This window comes from Diorhabda carinulata, chromosome 6 (genome assembly GCF_026250575.1).
Source record: "Diorhabda carinulata isolate Delta chromosome 6, icDioCari1.1, whole genome shotgun sequence".
Classification (NCBI taxonomy): domain Eukaryota; kingdom Metazoa; phylum Arthropoda; class Insecta; order Coleoptera; family Chrysomelidae; genus Diorhabda; species Diorhabda carinulata.
This window is the reverse complement of record NC_079465.1, coordinates 17,420,849-17,447,063: the sequence shown is the minus strand read 5'-3', so window position 1 is coordinate 17,447,063 and position 26,215 is coordinate 17,420,849. Positions and strand designations below refer to the sequence as shown.

Genomic DNA, 26,215 nt, shown 5'->3' with positions numbered 1-26,215 from the left:
GCATTGGGTGCAAAATAAGGCCTGTAGGACAAATCATCCATCATTTCGATGGTTTTGTTTAAACAATTTTAGTTACTTGGATGTACGTTACATATCATTTGAGCTGATCCTTCAGAAAAAGAAAATCGTTGACCTCGCAATTGATTTCGATTCACAGAAAAAAAGGAGAAAGCATTGGGTGTAAAACAAGGACTGTAGGACGAATCACCCACCATTTGAATGTTTTTGTTGATTCTTCTTCTGCAATAATAAAGTTGGTATCGTGAATATTTTCTAAATTCCTATTAATTTCACAAGTTTTAGATAATCTGAATAGTCGCTATTTTTTTGTGAAAGACTAAACAAATAACTTGCTAGAAATGTAGTGGCAGACACGATGGGTCGTCATGCCAGGTCCCCAATTCAAATTGTATCATCTACGAAGCCTTAAAACTTACACCAAGGGATCGTCAAGCACGAGACACAAACTGTCCAATTTACAAAAACAAAAATGTACAATGTGAAACAGGCGATAGAACAACCACTTCAGAAAATGACACAAGATAAAATAGACATTGGACTGTATCCATCAACATTTCTGAAACAATAATTCCTTTTTTTTATCATTTCTGCATTCAAATATCCACTTAACAAATTAATGCAAATATTAATCATTATCACATTTGTTCACATCAATTCCATACTGATAATTTCCTATAATAATATTTTGTCTACTTTATGCGTGAAATAAATGACGAAAAACAATTTTTTTAAAATATATTTCATCAACAAGTAAGCACATATTTAAAACTATTTATAATAAATTATCAATATACGAAAAATAAATAAGTAATACTACAAATAAATACTTAAATCTATGAATGATCAAACACCATTATTAATAATGTTCATAATACAATCAGTTAATTTCAATAAGAAATAGTCTGAATAACAATTTGAAACTAAATGCATTTATTTTCATATAGTGAACAATATTACTAATTGTAAAATAAATAATTATAATAAACTAACATACTTTCAACAACAATCAATTATTGTTGAATTTATTGAAAAAATATTTCAATTCTTTCCCAATTTGATTGAAAAAATTTTTGATTTCATCAACGAATGTATCGACGCTTTTAATAGATCTTGGGGTTATTTCTGGAATGAATTCTTTCACATCTTCCATATCTTCGTTAATAGCAGAATTATGAATTAATTTTATTCCCGTATCACCTCCGTTGTTAATAAAATCAAGCTCATCTTCATTCGGGAGTTTCAATCTGAATAAATTATCCGCCAACATAACATCTAATCTTGCATCATCTTCTTCGTTATGTTCGTTATCTGATTGATTCTCAATTTTATTTGTGGGTGAATTGTCCAATCGATTATTAACAATTTCATTCTTTTGTCTATCGTTTTTATCATCATATTTTAGAATATCTTTATTTTTGTCTGTTTTAATATCATCCATATCAACTATTTCAAGTTCAACATTATTAGGAAGCTTGAATTTGAGAAATTCCTCATCTTGAATATCTTGTTCACTTTTACCATATTTATAAGTTTTTGGTGTTTGTTCATAGTCTTCTTTTTTTATTTCGTTAATGCTAGTGTCTATAGCATTATCATTAAAATCTACATCTGTATCAATTGATCGTCTTTTTCTAGTATCTTTTGGTGCGCTTATGATATTTTTGAATAAATAATAGTCATTAGGGGGTATTAAATTAGGATTTACAGCATATAAATCTCTTTTGAATGAAGAAACGTCAGAAGATTTCCACGGTTTTAAATCGGAAGTCATTGACTGGTAATCACCAAACACGTTTTTCGTTTGAAATATCGATCGACGCACTTTGTTCATATCATCGTGATTTAATTTTTGTTTCTGTGTATCTTCAGTATAAAGTTTCGGGAGTTCAATATTAAAATTCCAATCTCCTTGGTTTGGACGAGATCGTTTTTCAATGTTCAATTTACTAATTTTTCGCTTTTTCTTATCGTCTTTTAATTGTTTTTGTACCAATTTATCAAGCTCGTCTTTCCTCTCTTGAAGTTTATCTCGTATCATGTACATTTGATCGTTCAAATTATTTAAGTTCTTCATAGACGTTTCGTCTTTTTTAGATTCTTTCTCTTTGTTGGAATATGTTTTGTCCAAAAATTTCTCTTGCTTGAGATCTTTTTGAATGCTACGCCTTTCTCGAATATATTGATCTTGTATTGAATCTAAATCCTGAAACAATCATAACATTGGTAAGATCAACTAATAAAGTTGGAAAAAATATGAGAAATTCAATGATGGTGAAATTGGTTCACTTACTTTGCTTGTAACTCCATTTTCTAGGCGTAAATCAGAATCGTTAAATTGTACTGTCGTCTCAGTAATTTCATCCACCTGAGAACGAAAAAAAAAACTGTCTCAAAACTATTTTTCTTGCAAATACGGAAAACGTATAATCCTTCATATCGACAACTAACATATCCCGTCGCGGATGCAACTTCGATTTTTCATCCATAATTTTTGCATAAAACGAAACGTTCAAATAAACAACAGGTATCTTCGACTTTCAAAATGCGTTTGACTTTATTAAATGTCAATTAATCCACCACACAGAAACCTTCGTTGGCTCATGCAGAACAACTTTGCTGAAGATAATCACATGATAAAATCCATAGCTTACGATTGTATGGAGGATATTTGAGATGTGAATCTACCGAAGAATTTTGAGAGTTGAACGGCGAGAAAAACTAACGAAGAAATTCCGAGAAGAAAATGAAGACATCTGGAATTGTTGGGTACAATAAAACGTAGCAAAACAGCATACTTGGAACATTTGATACAGAGCTACAAAAAAAAATAGAGAGAAGAAGAGGACTGAGCAGAAATATGATGTCGTGGCTCGCTTATATTAAAAATTGGACAGGGATAAGAGGTTGATGCGTTGAAATCACATGTTTTGGAGGTACCTCAATCGGAATGGAAAAAATGCTTCGTTAATTAATTCAAACGCATGCAAAAGTGTATTTTGAAAAACAGTTATAAAAATTTGTTGACCATATCAAAACAGACCAGATACTTCGTTTTGTATACCGGTGAAATTTTTTACAACTTATTCAATATATAGCAAATTAAAATTCCGCGTTGAAATATTGGTAAAACTTACATGATTATCAGTTGATATTTTCGAAGAACTATTTGTTTCATTATTCAGATCCTTCACAATTTTATCTTCGATAGTAGTCTCCATACCTACAGTTTCATCAGATGTTTTATTGAGTATTTCATCAGATGTTTTAGAGAGTGTTTCATCAGATGTTTTATTGAGTGTTTCATCATAGTAGGGTTCACGATTATTATATACGAATATCTGAAATCAAACAATAAAATCATATATCTTTCGAATTTGCTGTTTATAAACACTCTGGCTGAAAATAATCGTCATTGTCGATCAAATAAAGGTTCACCATTTGACGCAATCAGCGAATGTGGTTTTAAAGCATAGTTGTAAAAATTCGTTGTTGCATACATGGAAAAAGAGTTTTAAAAAAATATTGTGCATATTCCAATATTCCACCTAAACGTATAGTGGAACAATCAATTGGAGTATAAATCGACAGATATCCTTGAATTGAAAAGAATACTAGTTACTGCTTGGGAAACTTCAGGTCAAACGGCTCCGTCATTCATCTTAGCCGACAACTAAAGTACTGTCCCTTGACTCATCAAATTCCTCATTTTTCTTGGCCTTTCTTGCTGTTCTTGCTTCGTATACACTTTTTGTAACATTTCCATACCATCAAAGCTGCACTTCTCCAATTTTGGTATCTATAGATTTTGTTCTCAGGCTTTTTCAGTATTACTTGTTTTTATTTCTGTCCATCTCTATCTTCCTTAGATATCCCATCTCCAAACTTTATATCTCATTTCTTTAGCTTTATATTATGGTACATATTTTCTGAATCAAAAATGAGTATACCCTTTTAAAAATTTGTGTTTTTATTTATTTCGCTATCTCTTTCTTTACCAGCAAAATATTTTTTGATACTTCCGTCTGCTACTATGTTTTCTCTTTTATTTCATCCCTGTTTCTTACATCTCAGCCCGTTTTCCATTGCCCTTTTAGACAGTTTATCAGGTTTGTTGAGCAGAATAATTTTGGCATTTTCTTGACTCTCCGTTCTTGTATAATAGAACAATTCTGTCAATCTACTAATTCCACTCCAATTCTCAGTATTTCATTCGTTATTAATTTTTTTCAAGTTTCATAAATATTTTCACAATGATTTGAATGATTATCGAACAGAAACTTAGCATCTAAAATAGCTGAAATTTTAGTGAAAATCTCTGAAAATAATCGTTCAATTGTTAATTACAACTTCGTTTGATTTCAGATGAAAATTGCGAATCATATAGAGACAATTACATAATTCAATATAATAAAGAGATGACAGTACAGCTCATACAACTTATTTTCTCGTAGTAAATATCATAATTTTCTAACGTTATCAGCAAACATGTGTAGAAACATATTGTTAACAAATATCTACTATTTCTTTTTTATTTAATTATATTCAGCAAATCTAGTTTTCTCAAAAAACCTGATAATATTTTTAATGTTAGCAGCAAACATATGTAGACATCCTGTTAATATAATACCTATCATTTTGTTGCACTTTACTGTATTCAGCATTTTTCCATTTATTTAATATTTGTTAATTCATAGATACAGTTAGTCTTTATTCTATCACCTATTGTTGTAGTCATCGAGTAAATAAAGTAAATCTTTATTTTTGAAAATTAAGTTGTGGCCTCCAGGATATAGACACGCAAAGTTTTGAGTCTGAGTTTAACCTCCAATAAGAGGTTGCTTCTTATCATATCTGGTATTTAAAACAAAAAATATTGCCATCGATCTCTCCACTATCTCAGATTCATTATATCTGAAAATTTATTTAATCACTATATTTTGTATGAATTTACTAACGAAGTCCCCTTAATTTATAATGTAGAATTCAATGATAAAGATAAAAATGGGGATTGCCACTTGGAAAAATTTAGCTTTCGAAGTTTTTAGATAGCGGAATTCGGCAACATTTTCTAAACAACCTATATAAATTTTTGTCAAGGTTTTCACAGATTTTGAAAGCTGTAAGTGTTATTTGTCCATATAGCGTCGGGGTAAACATTAGTGTTTGCTAACTAAAAAAATTATTTTCTATATTCCACTTACCTCGTTTAGAAACGGCCTATCCAAAACAGGATCATCCAATATCAAACTTGGAAGGATATCGGAAGCTGGTAACTCGTTATCAAATATTTCAATAATTGTTATACCCGTGTCACGTTTCTCACGAGCAATTCGTTCATTCATTTCTGTGCCAACTGATCTCTGAAATAAAAGAAAAAAATTAACTTATTTGTAGAAGAATATTATCCAGATGTGTTGTGAATATAACCATAAAAACATATAGTCCGCCAGCAACAGAAATACACGACCAAGTTCCTCTTAAGAGATAATAGTGAGTAGAATGCATCAGAAAGTTGTATCATAAAGCCTAGTGAACGTCAGCTGCGGCTCGATGGGTGAGATAACATGAGAAAAAAAAGAAATTTAGTCATTTCTTCTCCCAACTAAAAAATTGTGAAACTCCAACTATCTCAATATCTCTAGGAAACAAAATAATCAGCTGAATATACTATAGTGTATAATACATGAGTTGACGCCTGGAACATGAAAAAAAAATTATATTTTCAATGATTTCTTCTCAAATAAAAATTTTATTTATGATAGCTTATATGTAGATATGAATAAATATATAAGTCAGCTAGCTATATCTCGGCGGACAAACCCTCATCTGATACTTTGGAAGTTATTACGTAGAAAGCATCTATTGCATCAGCTGACCAGATTTTCCTCGACTCACTACTAGCTAATTTTTTTTTATTTATCACATCAGTATATTAACAATCAGCTTACAAATTTGCAGCTGGGAGGAAATGACTGAATTTCTTTTTTTTTGTCGTGCGTGGGAGGCTACTGCCGCTTATGTCACCCACCGAGCCGAAACTGACGTTCACTAGGCTTTTTACGAGGATGTCTTGATATCTAGTTAGCCTAGACCACTTCCATGCATAAACAAAATATTACGTTACTATAGCAACGAACAATAACTTATTAGAAATGTCAGTGTAAAGTTTGATGTCAAAAAAGTAAACCAGAGTTACGCAAAAAATTAAAAGAAAAAAGATGTCCACCGATATTGTGAAAATCGAAAAATTGGAATATCGAGCCATCATCAAGTACCTGTATTTAAAAGGGTTAAGAGGTAAGCAGATTTACGAAGATATGCTTAATACCCTTGGTGATCAATGTCCTTCGTATGCGACCGTGAAATTGGGCTGAAGCGGATATTTGAAGCACTGATTATTTCATACGATCGCGATCATCATATAGTTCACGTCAATTCTGACATGAGAAAAATTGCTGCTAAATGGATCCCCAAATGTTTGAATGTTGACCAAAAGCGTGCAAGGTTAGAAGCATCGCGTTCGATCTGTGCTCGATTTGAAAACGATGTAGACTTCTTAAACCGAATTGTTACTATGGATGAGACTTGGGTACATTTTTGCGATACAAAAACAAAGCAACAATCGATGGAATAGCGACATTCTGGTTCTCCAAGACCTAAGAAGTTTCGTGTCCAAAAATCTGCTGGAATTGTTCTTGCTTCAGTTTTTTGGGATTGTCATGGAGTAATCATTGATTGATTTTTTGGATAAGGGTAGAACAATAACTGTAGATTACTATTCGACATTACTGACCACTCTACGAGAAAAAAAATTAAAGAGAAAAGACGCGGAGAGCTATCAAAAGGTGTTTTGTTTCTGCAGGACAACGTCCCTGCACACAAATTTCATGTTGCCATAGAAAAAATTCGTGATTTAGAGTTTGAATTATGCACCAAATTTGGCTCCGTCCGACTATCATCTCTTTCCTTAATTAAAAAAAAGTTTGAAAGGTCGTTTCTTCCAACTATGAGGTAACAAAAGCTGTAGAGGTCTGGTTTGCAAAGCAGTAGGTTCACTATAATAAATGTATAAATATTTTGACTTTGAAATTTTGTTTCGTTCTATAGTAGGCAAGAATTTTTCAATATATCCTCGTAGGCTTATATGCAGACCATTTAGGTCCATAGCCTTGTAATTTCTCTCCACTTCTTTCGGTCTCTTGCCTTTTTTTTCAGCTCTCAATGTTTCTCTCTTTAAGGTCTTCTTCCACCGTTTCCCTCTATCTATGCTACTCGTTTCAAGAGCCTGTCTTCGTCCATTTGATCTAAGTGCTCTAGTCATTGTAATCTTTTTGTCTTTATAAACGAGCTAATCCTCATTGAAACGTGTATAAATTTCATGGTTTGATCTTCTCTTCCATCGTAACTTTGCTTTCATCCAAAAATTCTTCTTAATATTTCTCTCTCCAAGATATCCAATTTCTGTTTAGTTTTATTCGTCATTATCAAAGTTTCACAGGCGTATGTCAGGATGGGTCTCAACATTGTCTTATAAATTCGAACTTTCGTAGATCTAGATATCTTTTTCGATGTTAATATTCTTCTAAGTCTGCCTGCACAGCTGTTACTTTTGTCAATTCTTAGTTCGATTTCCCTTGTTCCTCGTATTTATTATCTAGTAGTTCACCCAGATACATAAAATTTTCTGATTCCTCTACTTCGGACGAGTCTATAATTTGTACGAAAAAAATTGAAGTTGGATTTTTCATCTGTTTTTTTTTGGACACCACATTAGTTTGGTGGATTCAAACATTTCAATGATCTTCTTTATACAAAGAGAAGAGATTCCGGAAAAAACTGATATTATCAAACTCTGTAGTAATCTCCAATTGAAATTAACTGTAGACTCTAAATCAGATATAAAATGCGGTTCATATGTATCGAATAAATTCAATTTTAGCGTTATTATGTACTATGTGAAAAATACCTGAAACAAGTTGATTTTTTTCTTACATTGACAAGTTACAATATGAGAATATCATCCCCCTCCTCCACCCCTTCGAAAGTTTTAAATAAGATTGGGGGTCGTGTAGCACTTTGTTGGTAAGGGATTTTAGTTCTCTATTCAGCAATATAAAATTTTTCAAATTTGGTGCAATTATAACAGGCGATTTTGGAACTCTCGTACATTTTGTATGACCAACTGATATGAATCTGGTAGGTTACTGTCATTTGGGTATTTAGAGTTACTAAAAGACGTCATTTGTCCTAGACTTAAAGAATAGACATTCAAATTATGATTAATTGTGGTAATGAAACAAGAACTCAAAAGGAGGTTTATGAAATTTTTAATAATAAATACCCTGTCAACGCGTTTCGCAGTCTAAAGTTAACGAAATTGAAAAAGAGTTTCGTGACACTACACATGTCAAAAAGATTGAAAAACCAAGTAGATATGTTCAATTTACTGATGAAAAAAAGTACTTTTAGAGATTGTGGAAAATTCGCATAAGACAACTCGAGAACTTGCAGCTGACGATGATGTTAGTGAATCATCTATTTTGAGAGTTTTACATAAAGAAAAATACCACCCCTACAAAGTTCAGTTAGTTCAGGCGTTAAATGAAGATGGTTCTGATAGAAAACAAGAATTCTGTGAATTGATGATGGACAGAATAAACGTAGATTTGCAGTTCATAAAAAAATAGTTTTTTTTTCTGATGAAGAGACTTTTCATTAAACGAAACAATTAACAAACAAATCTGTATACATTAGAGTAGGGAAAATCCTTACTGAATGTATTAGGCTCAAACTAAGTATCTTAAAAAAGTGAACGTTTGAGCAGGTATCATTAACAGTGAAATTATTCGCCTTATTTTTTTGAGGGCACAGTTAATGGTGAGGTTTAACTAGATTTGTTTATTAACTTTTCAGTGCCTATATTACAAAGACTTTTTCCTGATGTTAATCATCCAAAGGAGATAGATCAATCTATTTCATACCAACAGAAGAAATTATTTAGGCAAAGTTTTTCCCAATAGGTGGATTGGAAGACGTAAAACGATCGAATGGTCGGCTAGATCCCCCGATTTGACTCCTCTCAATTACTTCTTATGAGGTTATTCAGAATATAAACTATAATTCAACAAATCAGAAAATATTGCTAATTTAAAAGTTGGGATAATGGAAGAAATTAACAAAATAACGAAGGTCATACGAAATGTTGTAAGAGAATTTCAAAATCACCTGGAATGAATGGTGGTCATTTTGAACATTTGATTTAATAAAAAATACATTCTAAATATTATGCGACATTATTATATTTATTGTACGTAAAGTTTTGTGATATCTATCTTTTAACTGAGATATAAAAATTAATGAAAAATTTACTTAAAGATCGTACTAACCTTTTTGAATATTTTTTGATCGTAGTATTCATTAATTTCTGGAATGTTTCCTTTAGCTTTGGCACCTTTGTTTTTACTATATTCTGGTCCGAAAAATTCGTGTATACAAGGTAGATCCTCTTCAATGTCAGTAAACTCTTCAGAAGATGTTAAAAATTGTAATCTATCGTCAGCTTTGCCTTTCGATTTGTTCTTGTGCTTTCTTCTAGTTGGTTCAACTATATCTATAGTCGGATGTTCGATACCGAAAGGATCGACTTTAGGTTTTTTATCAAATAGTTTATGTTTTTTGAATTTAGGACCGTTGTTGGCATCAATGAACATTTGCTCTTCTAATTCTTCCGAGTCTGCTAATTCTGCAAAAATTTCACCGTTGGCTCGACTTCCTTCTGTATCTTCAGAACGCTGAAAATCATCTAAAACATCCAGACTTGTTTCTCCTGATTGACGAATCGTGGCTCTAATATTCTCCTTCGGCTTAGATTTATTACTTTTCTTAACAATTTTTGGATCTTTGGCGTTTTTATTCAAAAGATCCATGTTGATGTCTCTTCTAAACCTGAGATTTGATTTCAAACCCCTTATTTTGTCTTTTATATTTTCTTTCAAAGTTATTGAATTTCCTATGAGTTCTTCTCTCTTATCTTCCCAAAACCGTTTTCTTTCGGCAATTTTAGCCTTCAGATCCGCCAGGTCTAGGTTTACAGCTAAAAATAACATGTCTAGGTATATAAACTAATCCAAACAATCTTTACATACAGTTTCGATAATTTTATGTGTACTTTAAATTTCAGAATTCACTAGAATTAATATCTGGATTTTGGAAAGAAAAATATATACCAAATACAATTTTTAAGAAAACTCCATCTTCAGATAATATAGATTAAGATAACATATATTACAATAATCGTTACTAAATTACAAATTCTTTGAAAGCTCTGTTTAAGTTTTGAGATATGGCAATCCTGATGTGAATATGTCAAATTTGACATTTTTAATAATGAACGTGTTGTTATACGAGTGATATTTGAGTTGTTACAGAACAAAATTCTTTCAAGACGAGCCAAATTCAACAAAAGTTGTTCACGCACGAAGCACTTTGAAGCAAATGGTCGCCTCTTTTTTTGAAATCATATCCAATTATAAACATTTGTTTTTATTTCTACCTCAAAACGTAAGTAAGTAGCAACCCTCGTATCTTTTATACTCAAATAAACTGATTTAAGTGAACTTATCTTCGTGCAAAATCACATAGTTTAGATAGTATATTATAGCAGTAAGGTATAAAATAATAATTCGCCCTAGATTATTTCACGAAAAAATTATTAGAAAAATTAAATAAATGAAACTGGAAATGCGCAATTAATGTATTTGAATAACTATGGAATGTATTCTCTATTGACTCGCTGACATAGATTTCTATAACTCCACTACAAAATCTCTTCGTCTCTTTTAAGACCATTCATTGTATATCCAAAACATTGCTATATTTGGGCTTGATGTGTCTTGTAAACCTAACCTAAATTAACCTAACCTAATTAATCTAACTTAAACCATAGAATTAAGATATTCATACAAGAAATTCAACTAGAATTAAGTCTGGAGAAAGTGGAGGCTAATTTACAGCAGCACCATTAACTTTATCTAGCATCTATGGAAAGTCTGTTGCTGACAAAGTATTTTAGGAAAACTGCAAGTAGATGTCTAATTTTTGCGATAAAATAATACAACCAATAATAAAATTCTCGAATTTTCCAATCCGAACATTCAATTTAAATTAGTGTTAGAAAAAATTTTGCTACATGTCATGCGAATTTTAAATGTTTTCAATTGCACGTGTTCAATTGAACGTGTTCGTTATGGAAATTAGTAAGTCCTCTTCCCCTGAAGCAAACTTCATGTAAGGTTTCAAAAATCAATATCACCAGTTAGGATGACAGATAATTTTAGCATTATCAATTAACATACACAAAATGCCTACATTGAGCAGCCTAGCAAAGCTAACCATCAATTGATATGTACCAGTGAAGTAAATTGATTATTAAAAAAATTACTACATAAAATAGCTAGCTGGAGGAACGAACATTTAGAGAAGCTACAAGGAATGTGAGAAGGTTTCAAAAATCAATATCACCAGTTAAGATGACAGATAATTTTAGCATTATAAATTAACATACACAAAATTTAATTATAATGCTGGAGTTTCTGGAATCGTTGGTGATATCCTTATTGAGCACACAACTAATACAAAAACACATAATTACATTGTCTAATGTGCGTTTCGATAACAAGTTATCGTCTTCAGAGACTGTTTACTAGCTTAACTCCAGTTTCTGAAGACGATAACTTGTTTGTCGAAACGCTCATCGGACAGTGTAGTGGTAAGTTAAATCATGCGTTCATAATGTTGTGATTAGTTTTGAAATAATGTTAAAAATACGTCGAATTTTCATAATATATTGAGATATTTTTTTAAATCTACTTACTATACCAAAATATTTTCAATTATCATTGCTTTGTCTAAAATAATCTATAAGGATAATAAATATATTTTCGTAAAGGATATCTGTGAATGAATGGTCTTCGTAGAAGTAGCCTATAAAAAAAAGGTTTGCCGAATCTCATACGAAGAAAAGGAAGTCTTGGTTTGTATAGTTTGGGTATACCAAAATATTTTTTGTATAAATATCGAGGTGGTTTGAAAATACTACCAAGTCTTGGATTGATAAATGATTTGCGCAATGTGGATTTTCTCCAGGGGAATAATCTATATAAATTGAAAGGGTTTTTATATAATTTCAAAAGTTTCATGGGTTTCGGTTGAAGAAAAGAGTTTCGAGGTAAACTGAATCTTTTTGGGAATGAAAATGTATTTGCGTATCTCCTTTTGCTTGTTAACGAATCAGAACAATCGGATAGTTGCTGTAATTTACAAAATAAAGAGTTGAAGATAGATTTGGACTTGCCTCGTCTTTCTCGTACATTCTTCTTGTTACTGAAATTCGGTATTCTTTTTATTTCCGTATTTTGATGACCATCCAAATGCTGATTTTCGTTCATCCGACTATACTTTTCCAACAGTGGCATATTGATGGCTCTTCTTTCCTTTGGTAATGCAGATCTCCTACTTCTAGACTTGTTAAAATTTTTACTAGCTTTTTTCAACAACGCGTCTAGCTCTTCATCTGTAAACTTGATGTTTTTCTGGGCAGCTCTTTCAACAGCTCTTTCTTTCAAAATATTCTCAATTTCATCGCTAGTCAGCTCTAATTTAGTCTGTTTCTTCTCTGGTTTTGTTTCAAATTTCATTGACTTTGCCTTTTCTAATAGATATTTTTTCAAGTTTTCTCTCTTTTTTTCAATATCGAAGACTTTCTTATGTTTATCTGAGAACTTAAGTTTATCGATGAAATGTTTCCTATCTTTTTGGTCTATTTTATCTTCAGTTTTCTCTGGTGGCTGCTGCTCGGCATCTGGAATTAAAAAAAAAGTATTTTTCAGTTTATTCCAATAACTTCATGACATTATAGAATTTATAATGCAACTTGAGTGTAAATTATTATGTATAAAAAATAGTTTTAAAGTTATTCTTATGATACACTTAGCAAAAATTATAAGAGCCAGTGTCATCATCGACTTTGTTATACAGGGTGAGTCATGAAGAACCTTACATACTCCAACCATGTGTAGAGTCCTTTATGGTGTCAACTTCTCTATTTACTTACAGAGTGATTTGTGAAATTTTTTCATGCTGCAGTACACTATTAGTAAGCATTCGACTGGTATTATCCAAACTTAGAAATCCAACAAAAATTGTCGCTATTAAATATCATGTAGCTCTACTGAGTAATAAACTGTAAAAGCTACTAGTAGTAAACAATCAATTTCTTCTAAATTAAATTAAATATTATAAAAATCTGTCTTACCTAACACTGTTAGCTCCTGCTTGACAAAACTGTTATAATATCTCTCATCAAACTTCATTTCGTTCTTAAGATTATTAGTGATTTCTTCTAGTAAATTATGTTTGATAAATTTTCCTCTTGGTCCCAGTTGAAGTGCTACTTCTTCGGAGAACGGCATCTGTTGATCTTCTTCTATTTCTTCGAGGAGTAAATTAGTTTCTTGTTCATTGTCGATACATGTTGGAGCTCTAGCTCCAGGTAAAACAAAGAAACCGATAGATAATGGCGGCAAAGCTAAGAGAATGTGAGTTGCTGATTTAGTTCGACGAATCTTCGGTTCGAAAGGTTGTTTTTCATGAAAAACTTCAGGGGCTAGGAGTTTTCCGTTCAAATATGTTCCGCTGAAACAAAATAAATGGTGATTCGTACAATGAGTTTTGAATTTTATTAAGAACAAAAATTTTTAGTAATGTTTTGTCATAATCGCATTTCATTATTATAATGATTTTTCGAGACAATCAACACATTCTTTCAGCCTTCTCCTTCCAAGATATCGTAAAAATGTACAAGGAGACAAAATTAATGTCATCATCATACTTTTCATAATTTTCACCAAAATTGAGCTACCATTTTGTTTTGTTCATATTTTTTGTAAAAAAATTCATTTGTTCATATAGTCTATACAAATTTTGTGAAAACATTGATTAATATGGTTCAAATATTGCGTTTTTAAATGTTCAAGTGCTTAGTAGATCTCAAAATTAATTTTTCAGTAGAAGCTTCAACTTTTCCTTGAATGAATGATAAAAAAATTTCCCGATATAACTGAGTTCAAAAAACGCGACTTTTGATTTATCTCGCAATTCCCCTTTCCAAGATCCAAATCTATATCTAAGGTCATTAAAGCAAAGTTATATTGCACCAAAATTAAGATAATTGTTTTTATTTTTGGTTCGTAAAGTCTATTAAAACCGATGGAAAATCGATCCAAATTTAAGGATATTGATGTAATTCGATTTTTAAGGTTAGGATAAAAAAAATTAATGGTATTTCTTGAAAGTGTATAACAAAAATGGATCACAAAAACTTTTTTATATCCTGAAATACTGAGAATTGAATAAATTGATAAATTATAAAATAACGAAACAAAAGAAGTGTAATGGAATTTGATAACAGAGAAGTTCAAACAACAGCTGATATTTTATGTGAGCTCCATTTGCACATATCACAGCAGCACATTTTCTTGACATTAGTTCAACTAAGTTATTGAATTGAAGTTCTGCTCGATGATGTGGAAAAGATTTCTAAGCTGCTATATGGTTTCTGTCTTTAAATGATGGTACAGAGTCTCCGTACACAGTGCTCTTCAATCTCCTCATGCGTAGTTTTCAAAAAACCAATATTTAATGACAGATCGATGCTAAATTTTCTCCGTTTTCGAAAGAATCGAGTCACTCATACGATCGTCAAACGGAAACTAACCGTCCAATTCACCAAAAACTCAGTGAAAATCTTTCAGACAACCCTCGTATGTAACGAAATATCAAGTCGATTTCTAAGCACTTCAAACCGTTTAAAATTTTTGATATTTTACACACTTACTAAGGATCGATTATAACATAATCATTTAATAAATTCGTAGAATTTTCCTTGCCAGAAACATCAGGAGAATACTTGAGATGCCTCATACGACCATTTTTCTGTTCCTGTTGCTTGTCGAAATGAGATTATCAAATAATTATATCAATATAATATTCAGCACCTCATTTATAATTATAATTTTCTAGTCTATCAGTAGTTTCTACTTTTTAGTGTAATTATCGCTAAAAGCGTGTTGATCAGTTTTTTATAAACTATAATTCATTGTTAAAAAATATAGTTTTTCAGTTAATAAGAAACAAAATTCAGTATTCTAAAATTGTATTGATCATTGTTCGTTCCAGAATACCATTCACAGCTATCATTATACGAGGTGTGATCCAAAGAAAATATGTGCATGAATTTAATGACATAGTGCAATTTCTATTGTAAAGCATCTAGAATTATGCACTTATGAACATAAAATTTTGTTGAAAAAAGTGTCGAAGAAGCCCACGAAATGAACCTTTCTGTGATAATATAATTTTGAAAATTGTTTACAAGTAGTACGAGAGCTGCTACGTAAGTTTTGAGATGTGAATATGTCAAATCTGACATTGCCATCATGCAGTTTGACATTGACAGTTTGACTTGAACGTGTTGTCAAACGAGTGCTATTTGAGTTGTTCTCAGATGCTTGAAACACTCATCAAGGTCAAAAAATGAACATTCTCGTGCGAGGTTTTCCTATGACGCAGATTAAACAACAACGCTGATCAACTCACTTCGACTTTTGGTAATGAAGCACCATTTTAAGTCACCGTGTTTCGCTGGTATTCCGAATTCAATCGTGGTCGCAAAATCGTCAATTGTGCCAGAAAACTTATATAGCAAAATCTTCGTGGGATTGAGGCATGCTTGGGCATTAGTTCTCGCTTACATTCAATACTGCATGAAAATTTGACTGTCAAAAAGATTTGTTCGCGTTATATACCCCATAATTTGACAATCGCTCAAAAAAAAAAGAAATGCTGAAAAAATTTGATCGCAGTGCTTCAAAAACGTCATGACAGGCGACGAATAATGGATTTATGCATGTTAAACCAAAACAAAACAACAAACAATCGACTGTATGGGACTTTCAAGACGAGTCACATCTAACCAAAGTGTTCGCGCACGAAGCACTTCTTTCAAGGCAAATGGTCACTTGTTTTTTCTGAAGAACTGAGTATGTCGCCTCCGATACGAGCGATGTAGAACGTTCGATTCTGACTGGTACAGCAGCATTTTTTGCCAGAAACCAATCGCAGAAGACGAATCGTTCTCCACCACGACAACGCGAGCTCTCACATATCAGTCAAATAAAAACGTTTTTGAACAGTCATAACATCGAATTGAGGGTGATTCTCGCAGATCAAAAATAAATTGCGAGATCCACGCTTTTCTACAATTGAAGAGGCCATCAATACTTCAAAAAACAGAAAAAATTGCTGGATTGCTTCTTCAATTGTGTATACAGTTACGAGAGAATATAAAAAAATTATCAAAAAATATGAATTTGAGCAAAGCAATAATATCAAATTTGATTATCTGGTATTACAAAACACAAAAAATTATTTAAAATGATGGATTTAACGTGTATTGCTATCAACAACAGTAGCTCAAAGAAGATAAATTCTAATTATATTCTTTTCTTTATTTTGTTTTTGAAAAAATCATCAAATATACTTACGTAGAATTTGCACTATCTGAAGTTAAAATGTACGACTGTACTTCCATAGATTTTTCTGGTAGAGTATTTCCCAATTTAACTTTTACTTTATATTTATTCTGATTGTCATTCACAATCATAACGGTAAGCGCTCCTCTACGTACAAAGCTGTTTTGTTTTCTAGTACAATGGGCGAAAATATTTGTATCCTCTTGGAATAAATTTGATTTTGTTTCTAGCACATTACATCCCATGAGTTTCTTGTGTAGAAGCGAGCACCAATATATCTAAAAGGAAAATTTCTATTCTGTCAATTTTTTATTGAAGAGGGAATAAACACAGAAAAATAATGATAAATATCTCTTGGACGTTACTGAAATTATTACAAAATTTTGATAAGTTTTATTTGGAAAAAAGGCAACTCTGCTTTGTTTTTAATGAAATAAGTGTTTTTAGTTTCGAATAAAGTAAAAAACGGAATAGTGTGAAGAGTTGAGAGTATAACTGATAAGAGATAAGATAAAGGAAGCAAAAAGTCTGGGAGCTTGGATAAATTTAGAAATACAACGATAAAACAGTAAATAAGCCCTTACAAATAGTAACAGAAAACACTTCTCAAAAAATCAGAAATCGGATAAATGTATAAAAATATAAAGTTAAAAAACAAAACAAAAAATTTATGATGAACATTTTGAGAAGTTTCTGGCCGAAATATCAAAAAAAATCACAATTAATTATTAAGACAGAAATGAAGACTCGCAGGATAAAACTGGATAATATGAAACCTTAGATTGAAGGATAAAGACAATATGAAGAAAAGTGCATTTCATGAGGATACAATGGAATGAAAACACATGTAGAATTGGGTACCATGAAACATTAGGTTAAAGTACGATGAAAATATGAAAGAAAAAATAAATTACGAAGACGTGCGTTGGTGTTGTTATGAAGAGAAGGATTAAATTGGGTATCAAAACATTAGGTCGAAGGATTAAAACAATATGAAAGAAAATGAAATATTGAGTTGAAGAATGAAGAAATTATGAACAAAACATGCATTTTGCGTAGGTACTTTAGATTTGAGACGCAGATTAAATGGGATATCATAAAACATTTAGCTGAAGGATGAAAAAAATGAAGGGATGAAAACAAGGATAAAATTGGATATAATGAAAAGTGAAGAGATTATGAAGGAAAAATGCATTTTGCAGTGGTAGATTGGATTTAAGACTAGGATGAAATCAGATATCATGACAAGTTTAAGAACGAAGAAATTATGGAGAAAAATGCGTTTCGCAGACGTAGATTGGAATGAAGACAGGGACAAAACTGGAAATCATGAAAAATTGAATTGAAAGATAAAGAAATCATGAAGGAAAATTGCGCTTTGCAGAGGTAGGTTGCAATTAAAATGAGGGATAAATGTAAATGCGAGCATTTGTTCTATATTGCAATATTTTATTTTATTCAACCTCAAATTTATTTTAGAATATTTTTCGAATAAACATATCATGCTAGACATGGTAAACTTGCTTTTACTGTTAATATGGATACATTTTTTCCATAACTCCGAAAACTTCAACTCCTATATTTTCAGATGAACTAGTTGCTTCAAAAGAAAATGCATAATAATTAAAAACTCACCGGAGTGGCAGTAAACAGTTCGTGTATACGTGGTTGTCTGAAAACAACATCATATCCCATCTTTGCTAAGTTACCAATCTGCTTAGCCCACAGTAATGCCGATGAAAAAGTTACAGGTTCTGTTGATTTAGGAACGGTGGTCCATACTTTGACCCTTGGCTTAGAGCTTGGACGTTGTAGTATTTTGTAAATGACATCTTTTGTTGGAAAATTGTTCACGTCTATGCCATTCCTAAGTAAATATGACAAAGTTTGTCATTTTGAATATTAACCTCAGTAAAATATATAACAAATATGTGCCGATTAACGACAATATTTTCTCAATGAAATATAGGATGAATAAAGCGAAGTTTATAATAGGCTTCATGGACGGAAGGAACAAGCGCAGCAATCAAATCTAGCTGGTCTCTTAGTACACTCCAATATAACAGAGATTCTTTAAGGGGAGCGATTTGGTTTTTTTTTACCAATATCTATACCGAGGTTACTATATTCATTATTACGCTTATTTTCTCCATTTCAATGATATATTAGTATTCGAAAAGAATCGGTTGAACCACAATAAAAATTCAACCAAAACTAGGGCTGTTAAACTGGTCTGATGAGACATAATAACGTCGAAACTAATCAGTAGTTACAACTTCTTCTTGCAATTGCGAACCATTGGGGATTTTAATGTCGATAAAAGGTTCGACGAGGAGTTGTAATTCAATATTATTAGCCAGGAAAGTAGTTGTTTTCTCCTTTGAAGAACGACAGAATTCATTCGAAATGATATCAAAGGTGAATAGTAGAAATACTGTATTTTGATACATTTTACACACCTCATTCACCATCAAAATCTACATTATCAGCGATTACGCTAGATTTCTACCTGACCAATGGTTCGCAGTTGGAAGTGAGAATAGCGCCCCTTAGTGTTCGCTTGGAAATGTTTAACTACAGGTATCAAATAGCGACGTTTTTTGACGTTGTCTTTAGTTCGGGTCTCAAGCCCGATCGAGGGTTGTTAAACTGCTCTGATGAGACGTGATAACGTCTAAACTAGTCAGTAGTTACAACCTCTCCTTGCAATTAACAGCCATTGGGATTGTTAATATCGACGAAAGGGTCGACTTCTTAGACTTTCTAATATATTTATGTTTTTAAGGTTCCTTTTGATTTAAAATTTTTTCAAGACAGTTAAAAATTTTACGTTTCGTTTACTTTCAGTTATCAAAATATGATTTGACTCAAACAATATGCGTATTTATATTAATCAATAGATCACCTGAATATCAAAATAAAAATAAAATCAAAATTGAAATTCTTCTGTTTGTAAGACCCGCTTCTATTTTGTTTTATACCTTCTTCTTTTGTTATTAGTCTGAATTCGTTCCCATTTTGCTCGTTCATCATCATTGTTTTGATTTGTTTTGTGTTAATTTCCATTTAAAGTTCTTTTATCCAAATTTTTGTTAATACCAGCATCTTTCAGTGGTTTTCTACTATAATTACAATATCATCAGCATATAGGTTTATTGGGATCATCTTCTTTTGTAGATGTCTTTTTCGTTTCTTTACAATCTGCAGTATTTCATCCATGGTTAATATTAACAATAGTGGGCGTAAACTGTCCCTTGTTTTATCCTTGTTTTATCCCTTCTTCTATAGTAAAGCCTTCAGATCTTTTACCATTCAGTTATACTTCTCCTCTAACTCTTTTATATACTCTTCTTGTTACAGTCATTATTTTTTTGGTACTTCCAGTTTATTTTAATATCTTCCACGCGTTGTTTTGTAGGACTGAGCTGAGGTTTCTCTTAGGTCTATGAACGTTCAGTACAGTTTTTCCTTTTTCGTAACGTTTTTCTATGATCATCTTTCTTTGTATGAAAAAATGATCTATTATTTGTCTTCCTTGTCTGAATGCTGCTTGTTCTTCCTCCAGTTTGAGTCTACTTTTCCTCTTTTTAATCATTCTTCTATTCTGTATATCTTTTAGAACACTCAAATTAGGCATATTGGTCTGTAGTTTTGCAATTAGTTTGTTCTCTTTCCTTTTGGATTGGAACTCGCAAATTCTGCTCCCACTCTTCAAGTACTGTTTCTGAGCTCCATATCCATGATCATCATCTCCCATTTCCATATCTTACCTTCTTCTCCTAGATATTTGACCATTTCTAAATCTATCTTATCTGCACCGCTCTCCATGATTTCCATTTTCAATATTACTCTTTTCACTTCTTCATAGTTGATTTTTTTAATATTTGTATTTTCTCTTTCTTCTTCTTTTGCTATCATGTTTCAAAACAACAAATATATATAAGTCCCATAGTATGAAATATTAGATTTTTGAACCGCTGACAATTTGTTTCAAGAAAAACGTACTGAAATATTAAAGTTGAAAATCACTAACTAACGTGAATATAATCATAATTCCTTTAAAAACATTGAAGAAAATTTCCTGGCAGATGAAATCTAAACTAAAGCGATACTTAGATATAAATTTGATACTAACGGTTCCCATATAACAGTTTCAGCAACACCATTCAGTTCCATCATAATATTTTCAATTTGATTTTCAGGAATAGCGCTTATATCACTTCCTACTATTTTCCAAGTATCATTTTTTTCTCCATAGGCTCCCAAAATATAATGCAATATATTCAGATCTTGTATATAGCGCGTTTCGTTTTTGTCTGAATTATCTGAAACAGCGCAACAAAAAATTTGTGATACTATAAAGTAAATCAGTTTTCAATATTTCCAAAATATTCGAGAATAGCTTTTGATTGGTAGTTTTTTTCATTGATATATTTCAAATATGCATTGTCAATTTAGTAAAAAGTCATTCTGTAGGTGATTGGGGGTATCTTGCTATTTTTAGTTCCGAAATTCCATACCGTGTGCTATAAACAGCAAATTAGGGACAATAAGGACAACATGATACAAGGTGTCTCAAAAAAAGTTCACCTTTTTATGCTTATTGCGTGAACGCGGCTATTCGGAGAGGTGCGGGAGGTATGTCAAACCTTTAGGAATTTAGTTGCTATGGAAAATTTATCGGGAACGGGCCGTGGGTTGTGCGTGCGTGAGTTTTACAAAAACGATAATTCAGTGACTGTAGCGCGCAGGAAATTCTGCAATTGTCGTCACTTAAGTACATGATGAGGCAGGCGCTTAGCTGATTGAAAAATGGATCGAGATGTTTCAAGATGCCGGATGCCAAGATGCCAACAGTGGATAAACAAAAAAATCAGGCGATCCAGGTCCTCTGGAACTATTAAAAACGTACACAGTAATACTCGGTCGTTTCGTGATGAGTCTGACTTGTCTATTTAGTATTTCGCTTTTACACAAATATGTGGGGCTCCAGCAATTCAGTTGATGCAGAATTGAAGCCAATGGATGCTGGTTAGAGGCTTGATGCCGTGAATCAGATAATTGAGCGCGTTCCAATATTTTTTTTTTTGGATTAATCTCATTTCCATCTTAATAGGCACGTCAACAATTGCCGCTACTAGAGTGCAACCGATCCAAAATATAAACATCAGAAATCTCTACATTTACCTATAGTTACGGTATGGGTTGCGATTTCAGCGCAAGGAATTATTAAATATTACTTCATTGATGATCATAGCTCCCGTGAATTCAAAGTGTTATGTGTTGATGTTAGCCGACTTCTTCGTGCCTAAACTCTAAATTTCTGATGGTTATAACATGATTCTACACACGTCCAATAGATCTTTGCTAAGAGTTAGTGACATTTTGCCTGGCAAATTAATCTAGCGTTCTAATATCGAAACAGAGAAACCATTTTTCGAAACATGTCAAACAAGAGAATAGTGTTAATACAACGGACAAAATCGAAAATAGTTCTTGTGAAATTTTGTAATTTGTAATTCAAACATTTCAGGTTTTTTTCAATTTAAAACACATCTACGACTTCAACACTCCATCTTGACGACTTACCGTATCCAAGTTGCCAGTAACAACTAACATTAAGTTGATCAGAAATTTCGAAAAGTGGTAGCGTAGATTTTGGATTCCAAACACCTTTATCGGTTTGATCATCGTTTATGGCAAAAATGGGAGTCAATTTAGCTAATTTGAACCATTCGTTAACTCCAAACCACATCGAAGGAGAAATTCTGACGCTGCCACCATCATCTGCAAGCATCTTATGAGAACTCTCTTCGACATCCACATATTTCATGAACTGTGTTGTTGGACCTGCTATTCGAATGAACGCGGGGCTTAAATGCTTGGCTAAGCAAAGAGAAGATTCGCTGAAAGTTAAATAGTATATAAATATTTATTGATACATTTTTCTCTTTTAAATACTACCAGTGACAAATTTTAATAATTATACAATCAGACTCTGTTCAAAGTTAATTGAAGAAAGCCTTTCTCATAGTCAAATCCCATTGAAACGTTTGAGTAGTCACATAAATGACTGTTGAAGATATTTCTCTATAAGTAACACGTGTCTTTATGTGATATTTTGTGGATAATCCCCGGAATCGAGCAAAGGATCACAAAAAAATATTTCAAATGATAAAGGAAATATGTTATAAGCAAAAATAAGGAATAAATATCGAATCGATACGGGACTTATCCATTGAGCTAACTCTATGAGAAAATCAAGATACATCCAATAAGGAATGGAAATAGTATAGTAGAAAGCTAAGCTGAAAGTCATTATTAAACAAGGAGCACGTGTAATAAAAAACGATTAGAATGAAATTAAATAAAAAAAAAGTAAGGTCAAACAACTTCGTATCACACTGAAAAAATTCTGCGAACGTTAGAATTAAACTTAATTCCAAAAGTACCTGGCCTGACCTAGAGATGGCGGTAGTTGTTTATATTAGAAAGTACACAATCTATACAGCAAATATTTCAAGTTTGAAGACATCACGTTGCTTAATTTTTGTTTGGCAGCCATCAATAGTGAACGTTTTCAGTGAATTTGTAAATATGGAAAAATTGATTTTCGTTATGTGATAAAAAATTTTTATTTGGTTGCAATTAGCCAAACCAATATAAATGCTAGATTCTACTCTGGGTGAGATTACTCCTTCGTTATTAACATTGAAATTTTGAGTTTAGTGGTCGACCAAACGACTTAACAACTCCAGGAATGTTAAAAAAATCCAGAACGCGGTACTAGATAATCGTCGTCTGAATGTGCGCGAGCTAGCAGATGTAATAGGTATTTCAAAAAGTGAGGTTCATCGCAAATTAACTGAAAATTTGGACATGAGAAATCTGTGAGCAAGATGGGTGCCGCGTTTGCTCACAATGGAACAAAAACAGCGTCGTGAAGATGTTTCCATCCAGTGTTTGGCAATGTTTTACAGAAATAAAGCCAAATTTTCGGGCCCCTTCATAACCATGAAGTTTAGGTTAGGGAGGTAACGAAACTAAGAATTTACTTCTGCCAGGAAGTGAATGAATAAAATTCCGGGCATCTCCTGAAGTAGATTAAGTTCACTTTTGGATAATTTTATCATTTTTTTCTATTTCAAAGAATAAATAAAATCTATTATTTCCTGATAATTTTTATTAATTAATTGTTTCATCCATAATTTGAAAATTATACATTTTTGCGTTCTACTTTTCAAACCCTTTCCAAAGAATTATCGCACGACCCGCTTGCCGGGGGTAGCCGTCAAGAGTAGGGGATAAAAAGTATTTCAGTAATGTAACTTCGAAGGGAAAATTTAGGAACAGTAATAACAAAATGTGAATTTTGGTATATCTATAAAAATAAAATCGAAATATAAATCTGTTTTAACAAGAAAATTAAATATTTTCTTTGCTTCTCATAGGATGAGAGATAAAATGAAAATCTGATTAGAAAATTCATCTAGACCACAAACAAACTGTTAAAAGTTAAATGAAGTAACTTAAAAAGAAAAATTTAGGAACAGTAATAAAAAAATGTGAATTTTGGTATATGTATAAAAATAAAATCAAAATAGAAATCTGTTTTAACAAGAAAATTAAATATTTCCTTTGCTTTTACATAGGATAAAAGATAGAATGAAAATCTGATTAGAAAATTCATCTAGACCACAAACAAACTGTTAAAACTTAAATACAGTAACTCTAAAAGGAAAATTTAGAAACATTATTGCCAAAATGTCGATTTTGGCATATGGAAGTTGAAAGAATATGTTGTACAATCTACGTATTTATAAATATGCAAAAAAATATTCTTCTATGTACGTATAATCATGTAAATACGTAGGTATCTTCGTTATAAATGCAGCACCCTTTATTAACTTTTATAAAAATCACTATAATTTTATACATAATATTTTCTTGGTAAAATCTATTTAAAAAAGATAATAAAATAATAATTTACCTTAAATTTACTCCTGCTAGTAGAACTGCCGGATCCACAGATATACTGAGAAATTTTTCACTAACACAATGAGTAGGTTTTTTAACGTTTATGTTACAAGATACTTCAATGTGTTCATCGGTTGCATGGCCAAATAAAAAAAATGAAGAAAATAACAACAATTGCGATGATATTACTCTTATAGACATTTTGTATTCATTTAATATTAAAAGTAAAAATTATTGTCTACTCGTATTGGCCACTAAATTACTTGTGTGAAAGAAATTTGAAATTTTGTCTTCAATAAATAGACCCCTTCGTCAGCAAAAATTGTTTTATTTTTTTATTTCATAAACAAGCAATGACCCAATTTGGATAGCTTTGATTATAATAAAAAAATGTACAAGGTTATTTAAATACTTAAACTATAACAAAATAGTTTATACGGAGTGTTTTATTTTACATGAAATAAGTACTAATATAATATTTATATAATTTCTTCATAATTTAATTATATCGATTATTATCACAGAGATTTATGAGATGCTAACTGAAAAACAAACATAAAAATAACTAAATAAAATTTCAATAAACAGAAGAAGTAGAACAGAGTAGAAGCACTTTCCAGTAAATATAACCTCAAATTGTTGCGGAATGAGGGAAAGTGTGATATCGATTTGATTTCAATTGGCAAGTGATTGTGCATTTTTTGCATTGTAATTCTGAACGTGGAGTATGTATAGTAAAGGTCTGGCTTTGCGTTCCTAAGTTTATAGCTTTCTATATTGGAGAAGCGTCCTTACGAATTAGGCAAATGTTTTCATAGATAAATAATGAAGGAAATTTTAATCATTTAAAGAAGTTCCTGCACTGAGCCCTGCTGTTTAGCCCGAGTAAATATCTAACAGCTCTCTTTTGTAGTTTGAAAATTCGTTCGAATTGAATAACACCACAGGTACCCCAGAAAACCGGGCAGCTCAAAAAATACTTTCAGCATCTTCGGACGGTTCCTTGAAAAGAATATCTTCATCACTAGAAGAATCAGCTAAGGAAACCTCATCACTTCTTGAGTCTTCAGAAGAGGAGTAATTTATATGTTTTTCCACAGTTTTGTTAGTATATGTTTATGTTTGGATATCAAACAAAATATTGGTATTAATCAATAATGTTTTTATTTTATTAGTTGGTATCACTGTTAAAAAGTGTGAAGTATGTCATGTTATGTTAATAAAAAGTCGTGTCAGTCTTTTGCTGATTACCTGAAAGGAAACCACGTCGCGTTTTATTCCACTAAAATATTAAATTATTTTAATAGGTTATAGGCCCAGAGTGGTAATTCTGGTGCGAAATAGCTGCGGGCAGTTTCATAGCCAGTGTTCCAAAGTTACGTGGTCGCGGGAACTAAGCAGAATGGTCGTTCGCTGCTGAGAATTTCCTGATTCTCGATGGTTTGCAGAAATGCATCGAGGGAACAAAATCGGACGGAGCAAAAGTGGTTCAAGCTAAAGCAAAATTGATTTTGACAATCGATTCTACCTTATTCATCCACATAAAGGACAACTCGACAGCAAAAGAGCTTTGGGATAGATTAAAAAAGCTTTATGATGATGCTGGATTTGCGAGGAGAATAACATTA

General features: G+C 31.8%; 1 protein-coding gene across 1 annotated transcript; it reads right to left on the bottom strand.

Moving 5' to 3' along the window:
* Positions 1 to 928: 928 nt before the first annotated feature.
* LOC130895062 (uncharacterized) lies at positions 929 to 24,856 on the bottom strand. The gene is made up of 12 exons (XM_057802175.1): positions 24,601 to 24,856; positions 22,200 to 22,516; positions 20,746 to 20,935; positions 18,246 to 18,477; positions 16,623 to 16,888; positions 13,334 to 13,713; positions 12,374 to 12,880; positions 9,408 to 10,114; positions 5,223 to 5,381; positions 3,156 to 3,359; positions 2,312 to 2,386; positions 929 to 2,224 (listed from the first exon to the last, which is right to left on the bottom strand). The coding sequence occupies exons 1-12, from the start codon at positions 24,786 to 24,788 to the stop codon at positions 1,028 to 1,030; spliced, it is 4,422 nt and encodes a 1,473-aa protein (XP_057658158.1). The 5' UTR covers positions 24,789 to 24,856; the 3' UTR covers positions 929 to 1,027.
* Positions 24,857 to 26,215: the final 1,359 nt, after the last annotated feature.

Coding starts and splice junctions, on each gene's coding strand:
- LOC130895062 (XM_057802175.1), bottom strand. CDS start 24,788: ATGTCTATAAGAGTAATATCATCGCAATTGTTGTTATTTTCTTCATTT. Junction 22,517..24,600: donor CTAGCAGGAGTAAATTTAAG/GTAAATTATTAT, acceptor TTTAACTTTCAG/CGAATCTTCTCTTTGCTTAG. Junction 2,387..3,155: donor AAATATCAACTGATAATCAT/GTAAGTTTTACC, acceptor TTTCGTTCTCAG/GTGGATGAAATTACTGAGAC.